This window comes from Gopherus evgoodei, chromosome 19 (genome assembly GCF_007399415.2).
Source record: "Gopherus evgoodei ecotype Sinaloan lineage chromosome 19, rGopEvg1_v1.p, whole genome shotgun sequence".
Taxonomy (NCBI): Eukaryota; Metazoa; Chordata; order Testudines; family Testudinidae; genus Gopherus; species Gopherus evgoodei.
The window spans coordinates 12,118,906-12,138,432 of NC_044340.1; the positions used below are offsets into that span (position 1 = coordinate 12,118,906).

The following is a 19,527-nucleotide window of genomic DNA, read 5'->3' on the forward strand; positions in this document are numbered from 1 at the left end:
TGTGGGTCATCACACAATAACAAGGGAAAGGAAAATATTCTAAAGACTCAAAACAATACATTTGTATAAGCATAAAATCAACCATCAGGAGAACTGTGGGGCAGGGATTATATGCCTAACTATTTTCAGGTTTGTTTGTTTTTTAAACTGACTAGATTTCAAAAGGACAGTCTCTTTCAAGACCAACTGCCTGTTATTCTAAAAAATTTTTTTTTGTAAAACTAAAGCAGCACACTCCAAAATTGAGGCTGGACAGAATCCAGTTCCTTTGTAAATGAGTTCACGAATTCTTGACTAACTACCCAACCAACATGCCTCAATTTATATAAGGAAGTTGCTTAAATTAAAAGCCTACTGACATTTGAAAAGAAGCCCTATTTCTAAATGATGGAATAAGTGATCTTCAACGAGAGTTCTGGAAGAATTCTTCATCATCATTGCGCTTGCATTATTCACTCATCGGTTATCAGGAACAAGTGGAGAAGGCATTTTGAGAGACCTGTCTGTATGCTGCAGGAGCAGCAAAATGAGGCCATGATCCTTCAATGAGTTCCATGTGGGCAGATCACTGCATGAATTCATTGCAGGATGTTAGCCTGCTTGTTTCTATTAATAGCACACAGTACTCAGTAGAGAATATACCTGGAGTGCAGACTTCCTGACATTTGTCTTCTCATCCCCTGCTCTCAGTCTCAGCATAACCATGATCTCCTTCCCTGTCCCGGGAAAGCACAGAAAGAGAGTCATGAGATCCAACACAGGTAGAGACTGCAGCACCACCAGGAGATACTGACAGGGCAAGCAGCACACTGACAAGGTAGAGCAGCTTCGCACTCTGTTGAGCATCAGTTGTTGACAGGGAAAGATAAACCACACACAATCTGGCAGGTAAACCAAAGAAAAACTGATTTTCAAATACTTTATGTGGGATTTTAAATATATTTGTATTGCTTTTATATTTTACGTAAAATCCTAAAAGGAAAGTTACGTACAGAAGAATGGCTATACTGGGTCAGACCAATGGTCCATCTAGCCCAATATTTTGTGTCTGACAGTGGTCAGTGCCAGATGAACAGTGCCAGTGAACAGAACAGGGTAATTTCAAGAGACCCAACCCCTACCATGTCCTTGTCTGCTTACTTTACTTAAAAGCCTTTGGTGATGGACATTGTCAAAGGCTTTCTGAAAATCCAAGTACACTATATCCACTGGTTCACCCATGTCCACATGCTTGTTGACTCCCTTAAAGAAGTCTAATAGATTGGTGAGGCATGATTTCCCTTTAAAAAAGCTGTCTTGACTCTTTCCCAATGTATCATGTTAATCTATGTGCCTGATAATTCTGTTTTTCATTATAGTTTCAACCAATTTTCCTGGTACTGAAGTTAGGCTTACTGGCCTGTAATTGCCAGAACCTACCTCTGGAACCTTTTTAAAAAATAGGTGTTACATTAGCTATCCTACAATCAACCAGTACAAAGGCTGACTTAAGCGACAGGTTACATACCACAATTGGTAGTTCTGCAATTTCATATGCAAGTTCCTTCAGAACGTTTGGGGGATACCATACAGTCCTGGTGACTTATTACTGTTTAATTTATCAATTTGTTCCAAAACCTCCTTTACTGACACCTCAGTCTGGGATAGTTCCTCAGATTTGTCAACTAAAAAGAATGGCTCAGATGTGGGGCTCTCCCCTACTTCCCCTCTAATATCCTGGGACCCAAATGGCTACAGCAACAATTATTAAAGGACACCTTTTTGCCTCTAACCACCTCTTTCACTCCATTATTTAGCCATGTAGGCATTTTTTTAGTTCTATTATTCTTTTTCTTATTTGGGGTGTACATTAAGTTTGAGCCTCTATTATGATGTTTTTAAATAGCCTCCTTGAAGTTTGCAGGAATTTTACCCTTGTCACTGTTCCTTTTAATTTCCATTTAGCTAGCTCTTTCATGTTTGTGTGGTTTCCCTTTTTGAAGCTAAATGCTACTGTGGTGGGTTTCTTTGGTATTTCCCCCCCTACAAGTATGCTAAATTACTATTACCGAGTGGTTCAGCTATATTCATCTCTTGGACCAGATCCTGCATTCAACTTAGGACTAAATTAAGAATTGCCTTTCCCTTGTGGGTTCCAGGACAAGTTACTCCACAAAGCAGTCAGTTAATATGTCTAGAAATTTTATCTCTGCATCCTTCCCTGAGGCAACACATACCCAGGCAAGATGAGCATAGTTGAAATCCCCCATTATTATTGCCTTTTTCGCTTCTGTACCATCTCTAAATGTACTAAATGTTTTGGAAAAATAAAAATAAAGAGAATATGTAATTTTTGACCAATTGTTTTTCTTTATAAAGGGGCCTCAGATCATTTTTAACCTTAAAAGCCTCATCAAATTAAAACCATGCAAAACTCTCAAGAAAGTCTGTATGATGGTAACTCTGCTGTTTGTGGGATAGAGATTTGGGTAGAGGGACATGAGAAAATTGCTCAGAGGGTTACAAGCCTCACATACGAGAATCTCAGTATGCTTTACAAACATTAGTGAATTAAACCTCACAACCACTTGTGATGAAGGAAGTATTAATAAATCTATTTTGCAGATAGGGAATTTATGGCATAGAGGGATCAAGTGACTTGCATGAAGTCACAGAGTCAGTGGCAGAGCAAAAATAGAACCCAAAAGTCCTAGTGGAAACAGAAGAACACTTCCGCTCCCTATATATGCAAATTAGGCCTAAAGCTTTATTTTCCTTGCCCATACTGAAAGAAACTTTTACACATGATTAGGGGAAATTATATAGTCTACCAGTGAGATTATTAATTGGTAGCTGCAACTAGGCTCCTATATTGTCAGTTATCACCCTTGACACACAGAATTATCAGAATTCCAGCATTAAAATTGGTTGTTCTGGCAAATTAGTTTCAACCCAGCTGTTATCTTTCAGAGCTCCTATAGTGGACTTTCCTACACATTCATCTTCTTCTATGTATACTTTGCAAAGTCTCAGTGTAAAATGATTCCCCAGTAAAACAATGTTTCTATAATACATGTCCAGCTTGGAGCACTGCGCTTCTGTGTTCTAGTCAGTAAAAGCCTGATCCAAAGACCTCTGAAGTCAATGGGAATCATTCACCTGTCTTTCGTGGACTTTGGATTGGGCCCTAAATGCCTTTTTAATAGGCAGCTATCCTCTCCACTTGACTCCAGCTGCTAGATGGCTTGATAATGTCAGAGTCTTTGACTGGAACAGAGATATACTGCCTCAATTAGTAGCAACAAGTTTTCTGGGGAGGTCAGTCCATGACAACTAAACTATTGCAGGGGGAACCAACTGGCTAAGATAATCATGCTTCTGCCAACTGGCACTGACTGAGCATTTCAGCATAATGGACAGGAACAGTATGAAGGTGACCTTCAGCAGGCAGAGAAGGATTAGAAAGGGAACGAACATGATGTAGTACACATCATGCACTGCATGCTGTGTAACGTACATTAGCCCCATTGTACTCCTGGGGAATTCTGCGCCAAAAAATTAAAAATTCTGCACACAATATTTTAAAATTCTGCATATTTTATTGGTCAAATGGTATCAATTATGTCAGTAATTTAGTGAAACTACAATACAACAGATGAAGAATTGGAGTGGGGAGCATTGGAGGAAATCCCCAAACTCCCTTTCATAATAGTAATGTAGCAGGGTTTGACCCTCTATTTCTAGTTATTAGTCAACAAATATATGCAGCCATATGCTCAGAGTTACATCATAGGCAACTGAAGAACAAGTGAGGGCTGGGGAATCAAACTCACAGTTTGTATGGGCTACTGACCATCTCCAGAAAGGTCAGTAGCAAACAGTTCATGGAGCACATTTTGATAGGAATTTTTTTCATTCCAAAAATTTAGACCAGTTTTAGTCACTAAAGCACCATAACCATTTATAAGGCCATACTATCCTTTACACTATTCTGGCCATGTAAAGGAGCCTTAAAACTTTTACACCTGTTTTATATTCCTGGGGGAGTCCTCTAAGAACAATGGGAACAAATCACTAAGCAGGCAGGCTGTTACATTCTGCTTTGCCAGAGGGGACAGAGCCTGCCTGATGCCTCGCTCTTCAGAAACACCCTGAAGCTCTGCCCCTCCATGTCAAGTGTGCTGCAATAGCAAGCAAGAGGGGCACCGTCTCTCTCTCTTGCATGACTGCCCAGGCCTTCCCCTCCCCCATGGCAGTGATTTACGTCTCAACTGCCTGCTCCAGGAACCCAAACCAACCTGCCTGCATTGCTGGGAAGGAGTGCGTGACCACTCTTGCAGCTTCCTTTGCTTCCCCTTCAGAAATAATTTTTCTTCAGGGAAGCAAAGATATTTGCTGGGGACATGAATTCTGCACACACGCAGTGATGCAGAATTCCCCCAGGAGTAGCCCCATTCGGCCAATGCCGCTATTCTTTTGTCTCTCCTATACATGGGTTTGGTCAAATTTTGAATACATTGTTTACCATTTCTTTTCTTCCTAAAATATTTGAACTGTGTGGTCCTCATGTAAGTAAGAAATTAGCATAGGCTTGAGTCAAGTATAATGCAGCCAGACAACTTTGACAATGCACCTCAACTCTGGCTCACATGTCCCTGGTGTTCCAGCTATCCTATCAAGCACAGCCAGCCCACTGCACTGAGTTACTGTTATTAATTTGTTTTAAGTGCCACATTCCTTATTCCATGGAGCCTACAACCTAAATAGAGAACATATTATACACTGAGTGGCCTAGAGGCATTTCTACCTGAGAGAGTAGATCTTCTAAGAATATCATATGTTTTACTGAGTGGATTCTAATTGGTTTTAAGGAAAGATTTTAATAAAGAAGAAGAGAGCTTGTCACACTGAGACAAGGAGGGAGTTCCTGTGTAGGGAGCAACATGGGACAAGCAACAAAGACATATATGAGGGACACAAGGGGAATAGTGAAGTGGGATTATTAGCTGTACAAAGGGAATGGTGGTGGCGGAATAATAAATATGAGAGCAAAGATGTAAGTACAGCTGTGCAGTTCCCAAAAGCACAGGACAAGATGCTGGAACATGAGTTGAAAAAAGAAAAGTAGCCAATGGAGGGATTCCAACAGGTTAATAATGTGATACGTGCTGAGCTGCCAAGTTGCATGCTAATTTCTGTTATGTGGACAAGTTAGGACTAGTGGCTATCCATGTTGCATCAGTCCATTTAACCTCATAACCTGCTTTCAGCAGTAACCAATACCTGATGCTGCAGAGAAGTGAATTCCACTCCCACATAATGCACCTAGTCAGAGGTGCAATATTTTATGTGAGGAAAACATACCTGTTCCTTGTGCACTGAAGCAAGAGATTTTATTAATATTATCATAAGCGATGGAGCTACAAGTGTTATAATCCACGTAATTTACTTCTTCCAAAAGAGATGGTAATTAATTTGTTTTTTGACAAGTGCTTCTGCCACATCAGTAGAAACAAACATCAATATGTCAAGATTAAATATACTTTCCAGAGTGGTCCATCCAGACTTAAATGGAAAAGGAATTTCTTTAAAACTGAAAATTCCACCTCTCCCCTCATTACATATAAGTGGAACCTAAAATCTCTATAGAAAGATCTGTCTACTTATATAGAAAACTAGATGCTGAATACACATAAGAGGATCTGATTGCCATTAGACATTGCCAAAACCTAATATCAGCTGAAAGACAAGTGTTATTTTGACGTACCATCAAATATAGTGGTATCACCATCCCTGGTCAGTTCAATGGTCTTGAAAGTTGGAAGAGTCTTCAGTGGATGGTCAGAGTGAGCTAAGAGAAGGAAGGGAAAAAAATATATCAGTAAATCAAAGGATTGAGCATACAAAAAGAACATGTTCTCTGCACAGTGTGGCGCATCACTAAATGGAGAATGTTATGTAAACATTCCCCCCCTCCCCAAGATTATATATATCAAAATTATTTCTCTGTAGAGAACATAAGACCTATGGAGGAAAAACAATAATTTCTATGAGAAGACTTTACCTTCTGTGTGGGTTACCAAACTCTCAGGGTAGTTGTTTGTGTCTAAAAGTGTATGACCAGAAGCTGCAGAAAGAAGAAAAACAATCAACAAGATAATTCCATTCAGGATTCTTCTTCTTTCCAAAAATAATCAGGCAGGTAATCTAAGAATAGGAGACTGCAGATGCATTACTGGAGCATGCCATCTGGCTTTTCATCACACCATGGGAAGTTTAGCATGCTAAACATGAGAGATTTAAACTTCCCAGACAATAAAGGTTTCTGAAGATATAACTGCGTGTCAGGAATGAGGAATTTAATTATTTTTTAAATGAGTCATTTAGTAGTTTGTAAATGCCTTTCAAAGTCATCACACAGAGGAGTCTATGTAAAACAGCCATATCGTCAATAAAGCCTTTCTAAGGCTTTAATAAGTTGTAATGAGTAACAAGACATCTACCTTTTCACTTTGTCATAACACCTAAAGGGACCTCGGCCCAGATTTCTAATTACTTGACAATTAGATCTTTGCTCTCCCAATAAATATTCCCCCCAAAACTCAAGAGACATTTAGCAATACTGAATTCAGCTGCCATACTTACTGCCTTGTAATAGCTCCTGTATACTCTCCAACGTAGTGGCAGTTTTCATTTCCAGACAGTAAGCAAAACTGGAGAGTGCTTTGCTGCGGACTGTAGGTGCCTTGTCTGAGCAGCGGCCAAACACCATATCCTGCACCAGAAACTTGTGCTTTAGTAGCTTCTGATGATCCACAGACAAGGAGCTATCCGGTTTCCTCTCCGGTAGGTCCAACAGAGCTAAAGCTACATCAAGGGCAAACACTCTGTAAGGAATCTATGGAAGCGAAGAACACAAGATTCTCTATTAGGGAAGTGTTAAAGCACTGAGACATCTATCACAGCTGTAACCTAGTTGCTACCAGCCACCAGCAATAAGAAAAATACTATTTAGTACTTATACAGTGTTTTACATGCTCAAAATACAGCTATGTCCAAAGGTCTGATGTATTAAATAGGATATACACTTACCTTGGTATTATGTGAATATCTATAGAGCCAAGCTATAAAGTCAGCATACTCTGCACAAGGGAGCTTATTCAGCAATTGCATCAGGGCTTGTGCGGCAAAGGTACGATAGTCAGCTTTATCTGGGACCTGAAATACAAGGACAAAGGAATTTGCCAAGACCAATATTCAGATGGTCTGTTATGATAGCTAAAACGCATTTCAGTCCTCAGAATAAATATCAGTTTATTCAAGAGGGTAATATGGCCTAGATGTTCAAGCACATGACTGTCAACCAGGAATTCCAGCATTCTAAGCTTGTCTTTGCCAATGGATCAACATATGGCCTCGGGCAATTCTAAAACCCTCAAAAGCAAAGATCCCCCCTTTATAAAGTGGAGATAATACTAGCTTCCTGAGGTGACTGAAGACTGGAAAAACTTGATCTTGATTTAAAGTGTGATCCATGGACAGCTGGCTGATCACAAGGCTCTTGTAATCCTTGTTTCCAGCTACTGAAGTCACACTGACAGTAACAACACATATGTTAAATGTTTCTCTATTTTCACTTGGCCACATAAGCAATTGCTTTGTCACAGGATTTTAGTTTTTTTTGTTAAAGATGTCAATAGAAGGTACAAGCAATTGTGAACAGTGGAGCAGTGTCCATGAGACTCTCTCTGCTACGATTTGTGCCATACTTTGACAGTTTGAAAACACTTACATGGATCTAGAGTCACTCTGTCACAAGAACCTCAGACATACTAAAATAAGCAACAGAAGACCCATGGGGATAAAGTTTTTTAAACAGTGAAAGTTAAGGAAATGGATTCTCCACGTTCGTTCACAGGCATCACAGTCTATCCAAGAATAGTGCTATTGTCTTTAGATCCGAGATATAAAAAGGAGCTAACATACCTTGGCACAGATATGCTGGAGTAAGATTCGGAGCACAGGAAAGGCAACTTCCTTTAGTTCATCTACTATAGAGCTGCACAAAACAGAAACAAGCAACAGGTTGCTATTGTAATAGGGAGCAAAAAAATTAGCACAAGGCCATCTCCTACATTCAGACAGGCAGCTGTATACAGAGCTTCCTTATTCCTCCTCTGACGGTTAAATATTGTTCACTGGTCTCTGTATAAACTGTGCTTTTAAAATATTCTTGTTTCGAAGTACAGGAAGAGGAAGTCAGAAATAGCAGCTGCTCCCAAAAGCAACACATTAGAAGTCGTGTACTAAAACCAAACTCCATGTAACAGTTAGCTAATCCTCACCCTCTTGTGACTGCTGCATAGCATAACATTGTAAAGCTCCATACCTGGGTCAGTTCTGGTACTAAGTCCACCAGTACCCAAGTGTTTGAAGTCCTCACCAGTTAGTTGCAATTAAACAATCATTTAGATAGAGCCAAAAACTTAAGCAGCACTTTGCAAAACAGAATTAGATATGTCCTGTCTGTCCCAAACACCTGTGTTCTATAGTAGACAAGATAAGGGACAGCAGCACGGGTAGGGGATATCGCAGAAAGATGGAGAGCCTATACAAGAAAGATTCCTGTAAGGAACAGGTTTTAAGAATAGGGTTGGAGGAAAGAAAGGAATGCAGATGAAAAGGAGGATATTGTTCAAAGTATAAGAGACAGCATAAATGAAAGCAAAAAGCTAAGAAACAGAAAGATGACTGGAGAATTAAAGGATATATTCCTAACTAAATGTCTCCTTCATCACACTCGATAATGAACTAAAATCCCTCCAATTTGCTGCAAGTCTAAAACAGGAGATCTTTGTCCCCCCATCCCACTTTTCAACATTCAGTGTTTTCCCCTCCCAGAAGACAAGTCCTATGTTAGCTCTTATGACAAAAATTGAAATTAATCCTCAGCTTCAGAATAAGCCTTAGTTATTCTAATCCCTCTATTAACTAGCAATGGGGAATAAGACAATGCCAGAGGGAAAACCCAACAACTTTGTACTTCACCTGATGAATTTTATTCCCTGATTCCTAGCACCAGTAACCTGTGGCGTGACAGAAAGGGCTGTATGCCTGGATCCTTCTTCCCCTTCCAGCATGAGGATGATATTGAGGAGACGATGGAAGATACGGTGCAGAGTCTGAAAGAAAAATACACCCAGAATCAGCTGATCTTCAGCAACAGGTACAGGAACTACACCACCGCTCTGTCTCGGTTAATAAAATAATCCAAGCGGGTTCATACAAAACAATTTTCCCTAACAAAATCCAAACAAAACACTTTAAAAGGGAAGTTACATACACAGAAAGCTTCTTTTTTATACTGGGGTTATACTTACCCTAACTTATGTCATACAAGCCTGAAAAGACCTAAAACGTTACTTTCCAGCAGGGCAATCAAGTTAAAAAGGTGCATAATTTCAAGTGGAACACAATATAGGAGTAACTGGTTGAAATTTAACAACCTGTGGTGTACAGGCAGTCAGGCTTCTGGGCTTAAACTCTATGAATCAGTTACAACAGAAATCCACAGAATTTGGGGAAATTCATTATTTTCTCAAAGAAAACACCTTAATTTAAATGCCTTTGCTTCCTTATGCACTGATGGTGCAGAAGACACATTTTTGGCATTCCATTGCTTGCCATAATTTAGCTGTCACACTGTCCCTATTATTCCTATCATCTGACTGAGGGGCCTGAGCAGCGAAGAGATAGAAAGGAGGATTCAAACTCTGAAAAAATGAGCATTAGTGGCCTCTTGATATTGTATTACAATCCAGAAAAACATGGATACTTTCTAAGTTTGCATGCTCTATGGAAACAGGTACAATATACAAATAATTAAGTATTTATGAGGGGTGCTTGATTTAACAAAATAATAAAAAAGGCCAAGCTGTAGACTTCTGGTATAATTAGAATTTTCTGCCAGTTTGCATTAATCCTGTTTACCATAGTGTGTAATATTCCCACAATCCCCACTGTCCACTATCACCAAATAATGCCACAACAGAGAAGACTAACAGATAGAATTAGAGCACCACCTAGCAGGAAGCAAAAGAATTGTCAGTTCACGTCAGTAACTGATCAGATTCTCTGCTAAGATATTAAAGAGATACAACTTTACAAAGCTATCCTGATTTTGAAGAATAATTACCAAAATGTTTTCATTAAACTATGCTGTATAGATACACAACAAACCATCATAGAAGTCACAGGACATAGGGATGAGGAAATAGAGGTACCTAAGCCTATCTCCAACTGGGAAACATACGAATATAATGAAAGTGACCAGCTGTCATGGTATAATTCCCCACTCTGAACCTTAGCGTCCAAAAGATGGGGTACCAGCATGAAGTCCTCTAAGCTCAATTACCAGTTTAGAACCTGTAGCGCTGCCGCCAACCAGGAATTCCAGTGCCTGGTACACTCTGGTCCCCCCAAAACCTTACCCGGGGACCCCCAAGATCCAGACCCTCTGGATCTTAACACAAGGAAAGCAAACCCTTTCCCTCACCGTTGCCTCTCCCAGGCTTCCCCTCCCTGGGTTACCCTGGAAGATCACTGTGATTCAAACTCCTTGAATCTTAAAACAGAGGAAAATCCACCTTCCCCCCTCCTTCTCTTTCCCCCTCCCAGACTCTCCCTGAGAGAGAAAGTAATCCTAACACAGAGAAAATAACCTCTCTCTTCTCCTTCCCTCCTTTCTCCCCACCAATTCCCTGGTGAATCCAGACTCCGTCCCCTGGGGTCTCACACCAGAATAAAAAAACAATCAGGTTCTTAAACAAGAAAAACTTTTAATTAAAGAAGGAAAAACAGTAAAAATTATCTTTGTAAATTTAAAATGGAATATGTTACAGGGTCTTTCAGCTATAGACACTGGGAATACCCTCCCAGCCTAAGTATACAAGCACAAATTAAAATCTTTTCAGCAAAATACCAATTTGAACTCCTTTCAGCCAAATACACATTTGCAAATAAAGAAAACAAACATAAGCCTAACTCGCTTTATCTACCTAGTACTTACTATTCCGAACTTATAAGAGCTTGTATTGGAGAGGTTGGAGAGAAACCTGGTTGCACGTCTGGTCCCTCTGAGCCCCTAGAGTGAACAACAACCAAAAACTAACAGCACACACAAAAACTTCCCTCTCTCAAGATTTGAAAGTATCCTGTCCTCTGACTGGTCCTCTGGTCAGGTGACAGCCAGGCTCACTGGACTTGTTAACCCTTTCCAGGCAACAGAGATATGAAGTACTTCTGTTCTATTAACTCTTACTTATCTGTTTATGACACCTGCTAAAGGGGAAAATAATCGTTTCTTTTCAATGTATAAATAAAGACAGACCTGAAAGATTTTGTCAAGACTTTTACCTTATTTTCTACACCATGAAGCGGGGAGCACAGCAACCGCAGCCCATGATAGGCCAATTCTGGGACATATTTTGCTTGGTTAATATTCCTAAACAAAAGAACACATTGAGATGGCTTCACTCACTGATGGGTATTTATCTACTTTAATAATGTGACCAAACATACTCAATATTAACTGGAAGACATGTCTAAAATTCACTGAATATAATTTTATGTAAATTAGGAAGAACACACATTCCAATATTATCTAGAGAAAAATCACTGTTTTCATTTTAAATCCACAGAATAATACTACTTAATATATTCACCGTTTTACCTCTTCCAAACAATGTATAAACATTAAGAAGTAATAGCTCACATTGTTCCTGAAAACTCGAATTCATGCACTGCAGGCTCAAAAGTTGTCAACTCAACAAAGATCTGCAAGAAAGCAAAAGGGGTGAGGTTATGTGAGGGGCAGTGATGAGAATCTGTCTGGGTGCCTGAGTCCTCAGTAGTCTCAGTTACCTGCATGCAGTTCTGCACACAATGAGGTTTCTCTTTCAGAGAGAACTTGGGCAGAAGTCTTAAGAAGTTTTTCAGGAGGAAGAAGATGGCTTCCCGAATTTGAAGCAGGTCATGTGCTGAAAAATAAATCTCTTCTTCTTGATCCTCATCCTCTTCAAAAATCTCATCTATCTAGATTGGTAGAAGACAGAACCAGCATTTATCATAGCTACAATCGCTTTTTTAGTTAGAAAGCAGAAACTCTTATTTGTACTATGCAGAGACTGAGGCTAGAATTTACTTAATAGTAAAGCAGGATTGGAATTTGTATCCAACATACCAAACATTTTATTTCAAAATATTTAAAGGCATTTAGTATTATTTGGGAAAAGAGAGAAGGGGGCTCACAGAAAAACCTCACACAGCTTGTTCCCATCTGAGAGTTTACAAACAAAAACCCCTGCAGAACTAGGGTTGGGTGTTTGAATTCTGATATTGATGTACACAAAGCCAAATTCCTAGCTCTGCCTACTCTTTTCCACCCTCTCTCATGACGACCCTGCTCTCATGACGACCCTGCTCTCATGTTCCCTCGGATTTCTGATGTCCAGTTCAGAACTCAACTAAGTGTTAACAAATGTAACAAAGAAGGTTTTAGAAAAACTAAAACTTTTCAAGAGGTGCACTTCATAGGAGGCTGCAAGTATTTAGCCCTTAGTCCCCCATCATTAGATTTGTACAGAGATCTGAATACTCTGAGTCCTCTAGTTCTGTTCACATGCTGGACTCTTAAATATACAAGATAGCTGCAGGCTGCACTCATGATTAACATCAACTTGTCTATGTGCTGCTGAATGTGTTAACAATATACTGAAGAACAGTACACTTTCTTATATCGCAACTCACTCATCATCAAAGAAACTGCCAGCTAATTTTGCATGCCTGGCTTTTCAGAAGTTTTTAACAATATGCAAAGTAAAAAGAACACAGCTTTGATTTCAGAAAGCAAGGCTGAGAGAGTAAAGTGCCGGAAGATAAGAGAAGTCTCATTTTGACTTGGAAAGTAAGTAAGTTTCCTATTGCTTTATGAATTAATAGAGAGCATAAAAGTGCTGTATCTGAAGATACTGTATGAACATCATCTTACATCAAAGCTCTCCTTCCTGGTTGGCCTTCCTTTCTTTTTATTTCTTCTTGCTTCAGCCTGAGAGCTTTTAGCATGATCCTTTTTCCTTTTCCTAGTCAATTCGCATCCCTGAGGCCAGCTCTTTCTCAGCGTCTGAAGACATTTGTCAAACATCACTTGATGGAACACCTGATTAACTACGCTGCCTACCCAGAAACAAAACACATCAGGATTTAAGCCATTTTCAGAACAAAACTACAAATACAGGAAAAGCATAAAATTATTCAGCCATCTGCTCCACTTGTTTGCACAATCAGATGGCTAGAACACGAGCGCCTTCCTGGTGACTCGAGGTTCAGAAAATCAGTATTTAAATTAACAAAATTAAATTGCAGGAAGGAGTAAAATCAGCAAAAACATTCTCAGTTGGTGCTTACAGAACAGGACAACGAGCCAATCTGGAAGTTGCTCTATTATTTAACACAAAACTTTTAACTAGAATGCACATCAGCCTTAAAATACAAAAGGATGCAGCCACAAATTCAGTCTGCCAGAAAACTCTGATTATCTTCTATTTTAATCAGAGAATTTTGCTTTCATGATCAGCCTGAAAGCACTAGTAAGCTAAATCCTCTCTATCTACAAAGCAGGTACAGCACAAGCACTGGCAGTACAATCTTCCCTTGGAGAAGTTCAATCTCCATGTCATTCAGGCCTCTCTGCTAAAACTGCCGATAAGGGGACAGACTGATGAAGTCGTCTGGCAATTAGGACCTGGACTGAGATCATCAAATTGTTTCACATAGGACACCAAACTACTAAGACAATAGCAACTTTCCAGCACTGCACATCCACGCAACTATAGAGGAGAATGGCTCAACAGCCATTTCCTATCCCACCTCATGTTCTTATGAACAAGAGAGACACGTCCAGACAGCGTGAGCCAAATTAGCCACACTAGCAAGAACAGAAAGGAAGGTCTATCTACTTACCTGGGATTTCAAGCAGTAAGAAGTACAGCCCAGCAGCATGGAGACCATATATCCGCTGCTGTACATTAGCCTTTTTATTCTGGGCCACTTGGACAAAGTGATACAACACAGCCACAAGAGCACTGGGGGAGAGATTGTTCTCAGCAAAGAGGGTCCAGATACTCTGAGACAAAGCAGAAAACTGACAATAAGAACTATGGTAAATCTCACATCAATTCCCCCCTCTGAGGGCACTTGCTATCATGGCCAGTCAGATCAAAAAGGACACAAAGGGCTGTGATGCTGGTTTGAAGGAGAAAAAGGTTATTCACAAGCTAGATTTATTTATTTTTTTAAATTCACTGAACCACACTTGGGATAACCAAACTTGTTTAAATTAGAGATTTTCTTTCAAAATTTCAAGTAAATGGATGGAGAAGAGACGGTTAGAATAACACTTACATTAACAAGACGTCTAGCCATGACTTAACTGTAGAACTCTTTTGTGAACCACACCAGGGCAATACATTTCCCTGTCAGCTACCATTAAGATTTTGAAAAGTTGTCATTCTGTCCTCTCCCCACATACATAGGTTTTTTTTATTTTAATATCCCTTCTCTGAAACAGCGTGCATCTCAGATATGAATTCTTTGAATACAACTGTATAAAATATCAGTTACTCATTCAGAGGTCAAAATATTTAATTACTAAACTACTACACAAAGATGGGGAAAGCACGGATAGTAGGAAGATTCAGTGGGTACATATTTGCCACCAAGTAGATAGATGGATAATTTCCAACTTACTTCAGTGGTCCCATGGTCCTCGGCAACAAAAGAGTAAAGATTCTCGTAAAGTTCGCTGAAGGCATCAAGTCCATCCTCTGTGATCCCCTCTTCTATTCTGGGATCCAGAGGCTCTGTCTCAGTGAAATCCAGTTCCCAGACTGTGTCAACCCAGGCTAGGGGGAAAAGATGCAAAACACACACACTTATTCAAAAAATAAAAAATATAATATATTTATGTAGAACTTTTCACTCCAAAGCACTTCACAAGTTTTATCTAAAAATATAAACAGGGATCACTTCACCTACCACTGAAGCGTGGCCACTTCTGAGAAGGAATGTGGCAGTTTTTTATGAGTATAAAACAGTTTAGGATAGGAGTACTAATACCTGCACTTTGGGCTGGTATTAACCTTTAGAACAACAACTCTTTAAAGAAAAATCTCTCACTTTGACTTATTTAAATGCACCTATTTAAACTTCAAGCAAAAATACAACTTATATTAAAAAAAAAATGAGTTAGGTCAATATTCACAAGGTGACTCCCTTCAGCTAATCAAGAATAAAGTTTTCCCCACGCCCAATCCCTTCAGAAAAATCTCAGAAATTGTACAGGCCTCGCACTGTGCAATGAAGTTCAACAATTCAATGTTTTGTTAATGAACTGGCAAAGGACACTTTCAGAGCAAAGGACTCTTTTCCAAAAACATCCTGCCACAGGCCTCTCCTTGAGGGTCCATTAATTCAGGAGCCTCAGATGATCGTAGATCTGTCAGTCTCTTTCAACATGTGATTCTGTATCTTAAATCATTTGGACCTCTATGAGTCTAAAACTTAGAAGCTATTTTTTCTTGTCCCTATGCAGGTTATAAAAACGTAAAATGCTGTGGTATTCTCCATTACTGCGGTGAAAGGAAACGCAATTCACCATCAAAGATCATAAACTATGGGGAGCTCAGAAAGTGGTGGAATTTGTCCCAGGCCGGTGCTTGTCAAGGTTCTTTCTGCTATGAGATTCCATTCCCCCTTTTTCTTTTTAGAGCATCAGAGTAATTACAAGAGGACATAATGTACAAGTTATTCCTTTATATAGCTTATTAAGGGTACCCATATCTCTGGCACCTGGACAAACATGAAAACAAACAATTTATAATTACAACAATAGGAAGAAACAGTAATCCTCCGGATTTTCATCAGGAAAAAAATCAGATAGTAGGGGAAAAAAAGGACAGTGCCTTAGATCACAGAAATGTAGGACTGGAAGGGACCCTGAGATGTCATCAAGTCCACTCCCCAGCACAGAGGAAGGACCAAGTATACACAGGCCATCCCCGACAGGTGCTTGTCCAAATTGTCCTTTAAAACCACCAATGATGGGGGTTCCACAGCTTCCTTTGGAACCCTATTCAAGAGCTTAAATACCCTTATAGCCAGTTATAAAAAGTTTTTCCTAATATCTGATCTAAATTGTCCTTGCTGCAGATTAAACCCATTATTTCTTGTCCTATCTTCAGTGGACATGGCGAAAAACTGGTAACAGTCCTCTTCATAACAGGTCTTAAAATACTTGAAGACTGTTATCAAGTTCTCCTCGGTCTTCTTTTCTCAAGCCTAAACATGCCCAATATTTTAATCTTTCCTCATATGCGGGTTTCCTAAACTTTTTATCATTTTTGTTGCTCTCCTCTGGACTGTTGATCTTTCTCTTGCTCTTAATGCATTTAAAGAACCTCTTTTTATTGCCTTTTATTTCCCGTGCTAGATGTAACTCAATTTATGTTTTAGGCTTTCTGATTTTGTCCCTATATGTGTGTGCTATTCTTTTGTACTCCTTCTTAGCAATTATGCCATGTTTCCACTTTTTGTAGGGATTCCTTTTTTGATTTCCAGATCATTAAAGAGTTCCTAGGAAAGCCATATTGGCCTCTTATTATTATTCCTCCTATCTTTGCTTCGCATTGAGATAGGTTGTAGTTGTGCTTTTCAGTTACTGGCTAATTATTTCACCTAGGTATCATCTTCACACTCAAATTGTTCTCCATGTTTCTGACATTCTTGGGAGTGTGGCTTTTCCTACTACAAGTGACAGTCCAATTAGACTTCTAAAGACAGTAGAATAAAGATGATATAATTCAGAATGGGGGGATGACAATCTGATCTTCCCTCTACCTTTACAATAGTTTGCAAAGACTAATTTATTTTTTTCCTCTTTAAAAAATAACAATGCCAGAGCACTCTCAATTAGGTGCAGTATTATGCATTTCCTGCACTAAATTATTGTGCAGCGTCGCTGAGCACTGTTAAACAACTGCCATATTACAGGCTGTAGCAGGCTGTTTCAATGCTGGGAAAAGTAATATCTGTGTATATGTCAAAATACAAACTTAGATGTAGCTATTTATATGATTTTCAATGGATAAAAATCCTGCTTATCCCCAAGTACCATTTGAAATTTTTATTTACTTAAATTATTGTACTAGCAAGAAATCAAGACAAAAACCTCAGATGTTAATGATTATTTAAAATTGAATGCAAAAATTGAGATTATGGCACATTTCAAGAAATAAACTTGAGAATTACAGTTCATATTAGTTTCTTATTGACGAAGAGTATTACAGTAATAGCATGTGGAAGTTATATACAACTCAGATTATATATATACACACACATACTGTACACATATACATATATATTGTATATATAAACATCTGATTTGCTGTTGCTGAACATTTCAGCAAGAAGTCAGTTCAAAATTTGGCTCAATTGTTGTGTTTGTCTTATTTATTTAAACACAAAGCCCCAAATCAACAGAATTATTTTTATACCCTTCCCCCTCCCCCCAATATACACACATACTCCTACGTTTTGCCCTAGCGTTCTTATGGAAATTTTTAGCAGGGCAAATTAGAAGCACATAGCCCAGGGGTGGGCAAACTATGGCATGCGGGCCACATCCGGCCTGTCAGCCAATTTAATCCAGCCCTCGAGCTCCTGCTGGGGAGCAGGGTCTGGGGCTTGCCCAACACCCACGCTCCAGCCGGGAAGTGGGCTCGGAGGCTGTTATGCGCGCACATGCCGCAGCTCTGCGTGGCTCCCAGAAGCAGTGACATGTCCCCCCCTACGGTTCCTATGTGCTGCCCCCACAGCTCCCAGGGGCTGGGAACTGCAGCCAATGGGAGCTGCAGGGGCTGCATTTGCGGACCGGGCAGCGTGCAGAACCGCCTGGCCGCACCTCCATGTAGAAGCTGGAGTGGGGACACACCGCTGTTTCCTGGAGCTGCTTGCGGTATGTGCCGCCCAGAACCTGCACCCCTGAGCCCCTGCCACCCCCCCGAGCCCCTCCCACCCTCCAAACCTCTCATCCTCAGTCCCACCCCAGAGCCTGCACACGCACCCCAACTGTCCGCCCCAGCCTGGAGCCCCCTCCCGCACGCTGAGCTCCTCATTTCTGGCCCCAGCAGAGCCTGCATCCCTCCAGCCAGAGCCCTGATCCTTCTCCTGCCCTCCAAACCCCTTGGTCCCAGCCTGGAGCACACCTCCTACACCCCAAATCCCTCATTCCCAGCCACACTCCAGAGCCCGCACCTCCAGCCGGAGCCCTCATCCCACCCCACACCAAAGACCCCTCCTGCACGCTGAATTCCTCATTTCTGGCCCCAACTCAGAGCTCGCACCCCGAGCCAGAGCCCTCACTCTCTCCTGCACCCCAACCCCAATTTTGTTAGCATTCATGGCTCACCATATAATTTCCATACCCTGATGGGGCCCTCAGGCCAAAAAGTTTGCCACCCCTGAAACAGCGTATTGGACAGATAATTAGCTTTTTCTGCTGTCTACTATTGACAATTATGTCAATAAGAAACTATTCTCAAGTAGCATCTTATGAACTAACAAAGTTTTCCAAACAAAAATGTCTATAAATAGAAGCAGTTGTTAAAAGAAATAAACATCCCCGTTGTTTTTGAAAACTACACATTGTGCAAGCTTCTGAAATACAAAGCAATGAAACTATAAACAAAAAAGTTAAATCAGACAGCTCAATTGATCTATGAATCAGAGCAGCTTTTTATTATCCACAGAGGAGATGCAGCACAGTTTTAATAGTCAGGGTGTTATTTAATAACCAGCAAACTACAGAAGAACTGTGGCAAACTGGACAATAGGGGGCCGCTGAATACACTGTTTTCCAACAATGGAGAAAATGCTCAGTGTAACTGACAAATGGAGAGACCCCACGATTCGGGTAACAGGCAGTGACAGATAATCCAGGTGGGAGTGGCTCTGGTTTTTAACCGTGAGCTCCCTATGAAACAGGCCAATATCACTGGATCTAGGCCACAAAGGGCCACAAAAAGAAGCAGCGATTGTCAGAGGTGCTTCGGGGAGTTGAATCCAGGAGTCCTGGCTCTCACACCAGCCTGTTCCATTATCCCACAGACGTGCCCCACCCCCAAATAACACACAACTTCCTAAAACAGCTCCTCAGTCCACTCCCTTTGGAGGTGGGGTCTTGTTGGGTAGAGGGTAGGTCCACACCCTAAGCCCCAGGCATTGCAGACGGGAGGGGAAGGGGTAGGGTGACCAGATGTCTCGATTTTATAGGGACAGTCCCGATTTTGGGTCTTTTTCTTATATAGGCTCCTATTATCCCCCACCCTCGTCCCGATTTTTCATACTTAAGGTCTGGTCACCCTAGGAAGGAGAGATCCCTCCCCCCTGTCCTAAGAGAAGAAGCAGTCGCCACCTCAACCCCCTAGAGCTCTT

General features: G+C 40.5%; 1 protein-coding gene across 4 annotated transcripts in view; it reads right to left on the minus strand.

The window, feature by feature from the left end:
- NCAPD3 (non-SMC condensin II complex subunit D3) overlaps positions 1–19,527 on the minus strand; it is a 44,589-nt gene that overhangs the window by 24,148 nt on the left and 914 nt on the right. For 2 of the 4 annotated variants that reach the window (XM_030538504.1, XM_030538505.1), the window contains exons 2-14: positions 14,785–14,939; positions 13,999–14,161; positions 13,028–13,212; positions 11,902–12,072; positions 11,753–11,814; positions 11,395–11,482; positions 9,028–9,161; positions 7,966–8,038; positions 7,072–7,197; positions 6,625–6,877; positions 6,044–6,106; positions 5,747–5,830; positions 643–716 (exon numbers count right to left, since the gene is read on the minus strand). In XM_030538504.1, the coding sequence (XP_030394364.1) occupies positions 643–716; positions 5,747–5,830; positions 6,044–6,106; positions 6,625–6,877; positions 7,072–7,197; positions 7,966–8,038; positions 9,028–9,161; positions 11,395–11,482; positions 11,753–11,814; positions 11,902–12,072; positions 13,028–13,212; positions 13,999–14,161; positions 14,785–14,939 (1,631 nt within the window). Of the gene's footprint in view, positions 1–642; positions 717–5,746; positions 5,831–6,043; positions 6,107–6,624; positions 6,878–7,071; positions 7,198–7,965; positions 8,039–9,027; positions 9,162–11,394; positions 11,483–11,752; positions 11,815–11,901; positions 12,073–13,027; positions 13,213–13,998; positions 14,162–14,784; positions 14,940–19,527 lie in introns of those variants that run through there. The other 2 variants (XM_030538506.1, XM_030538507.1) reach the window with 2 other exon arrangements.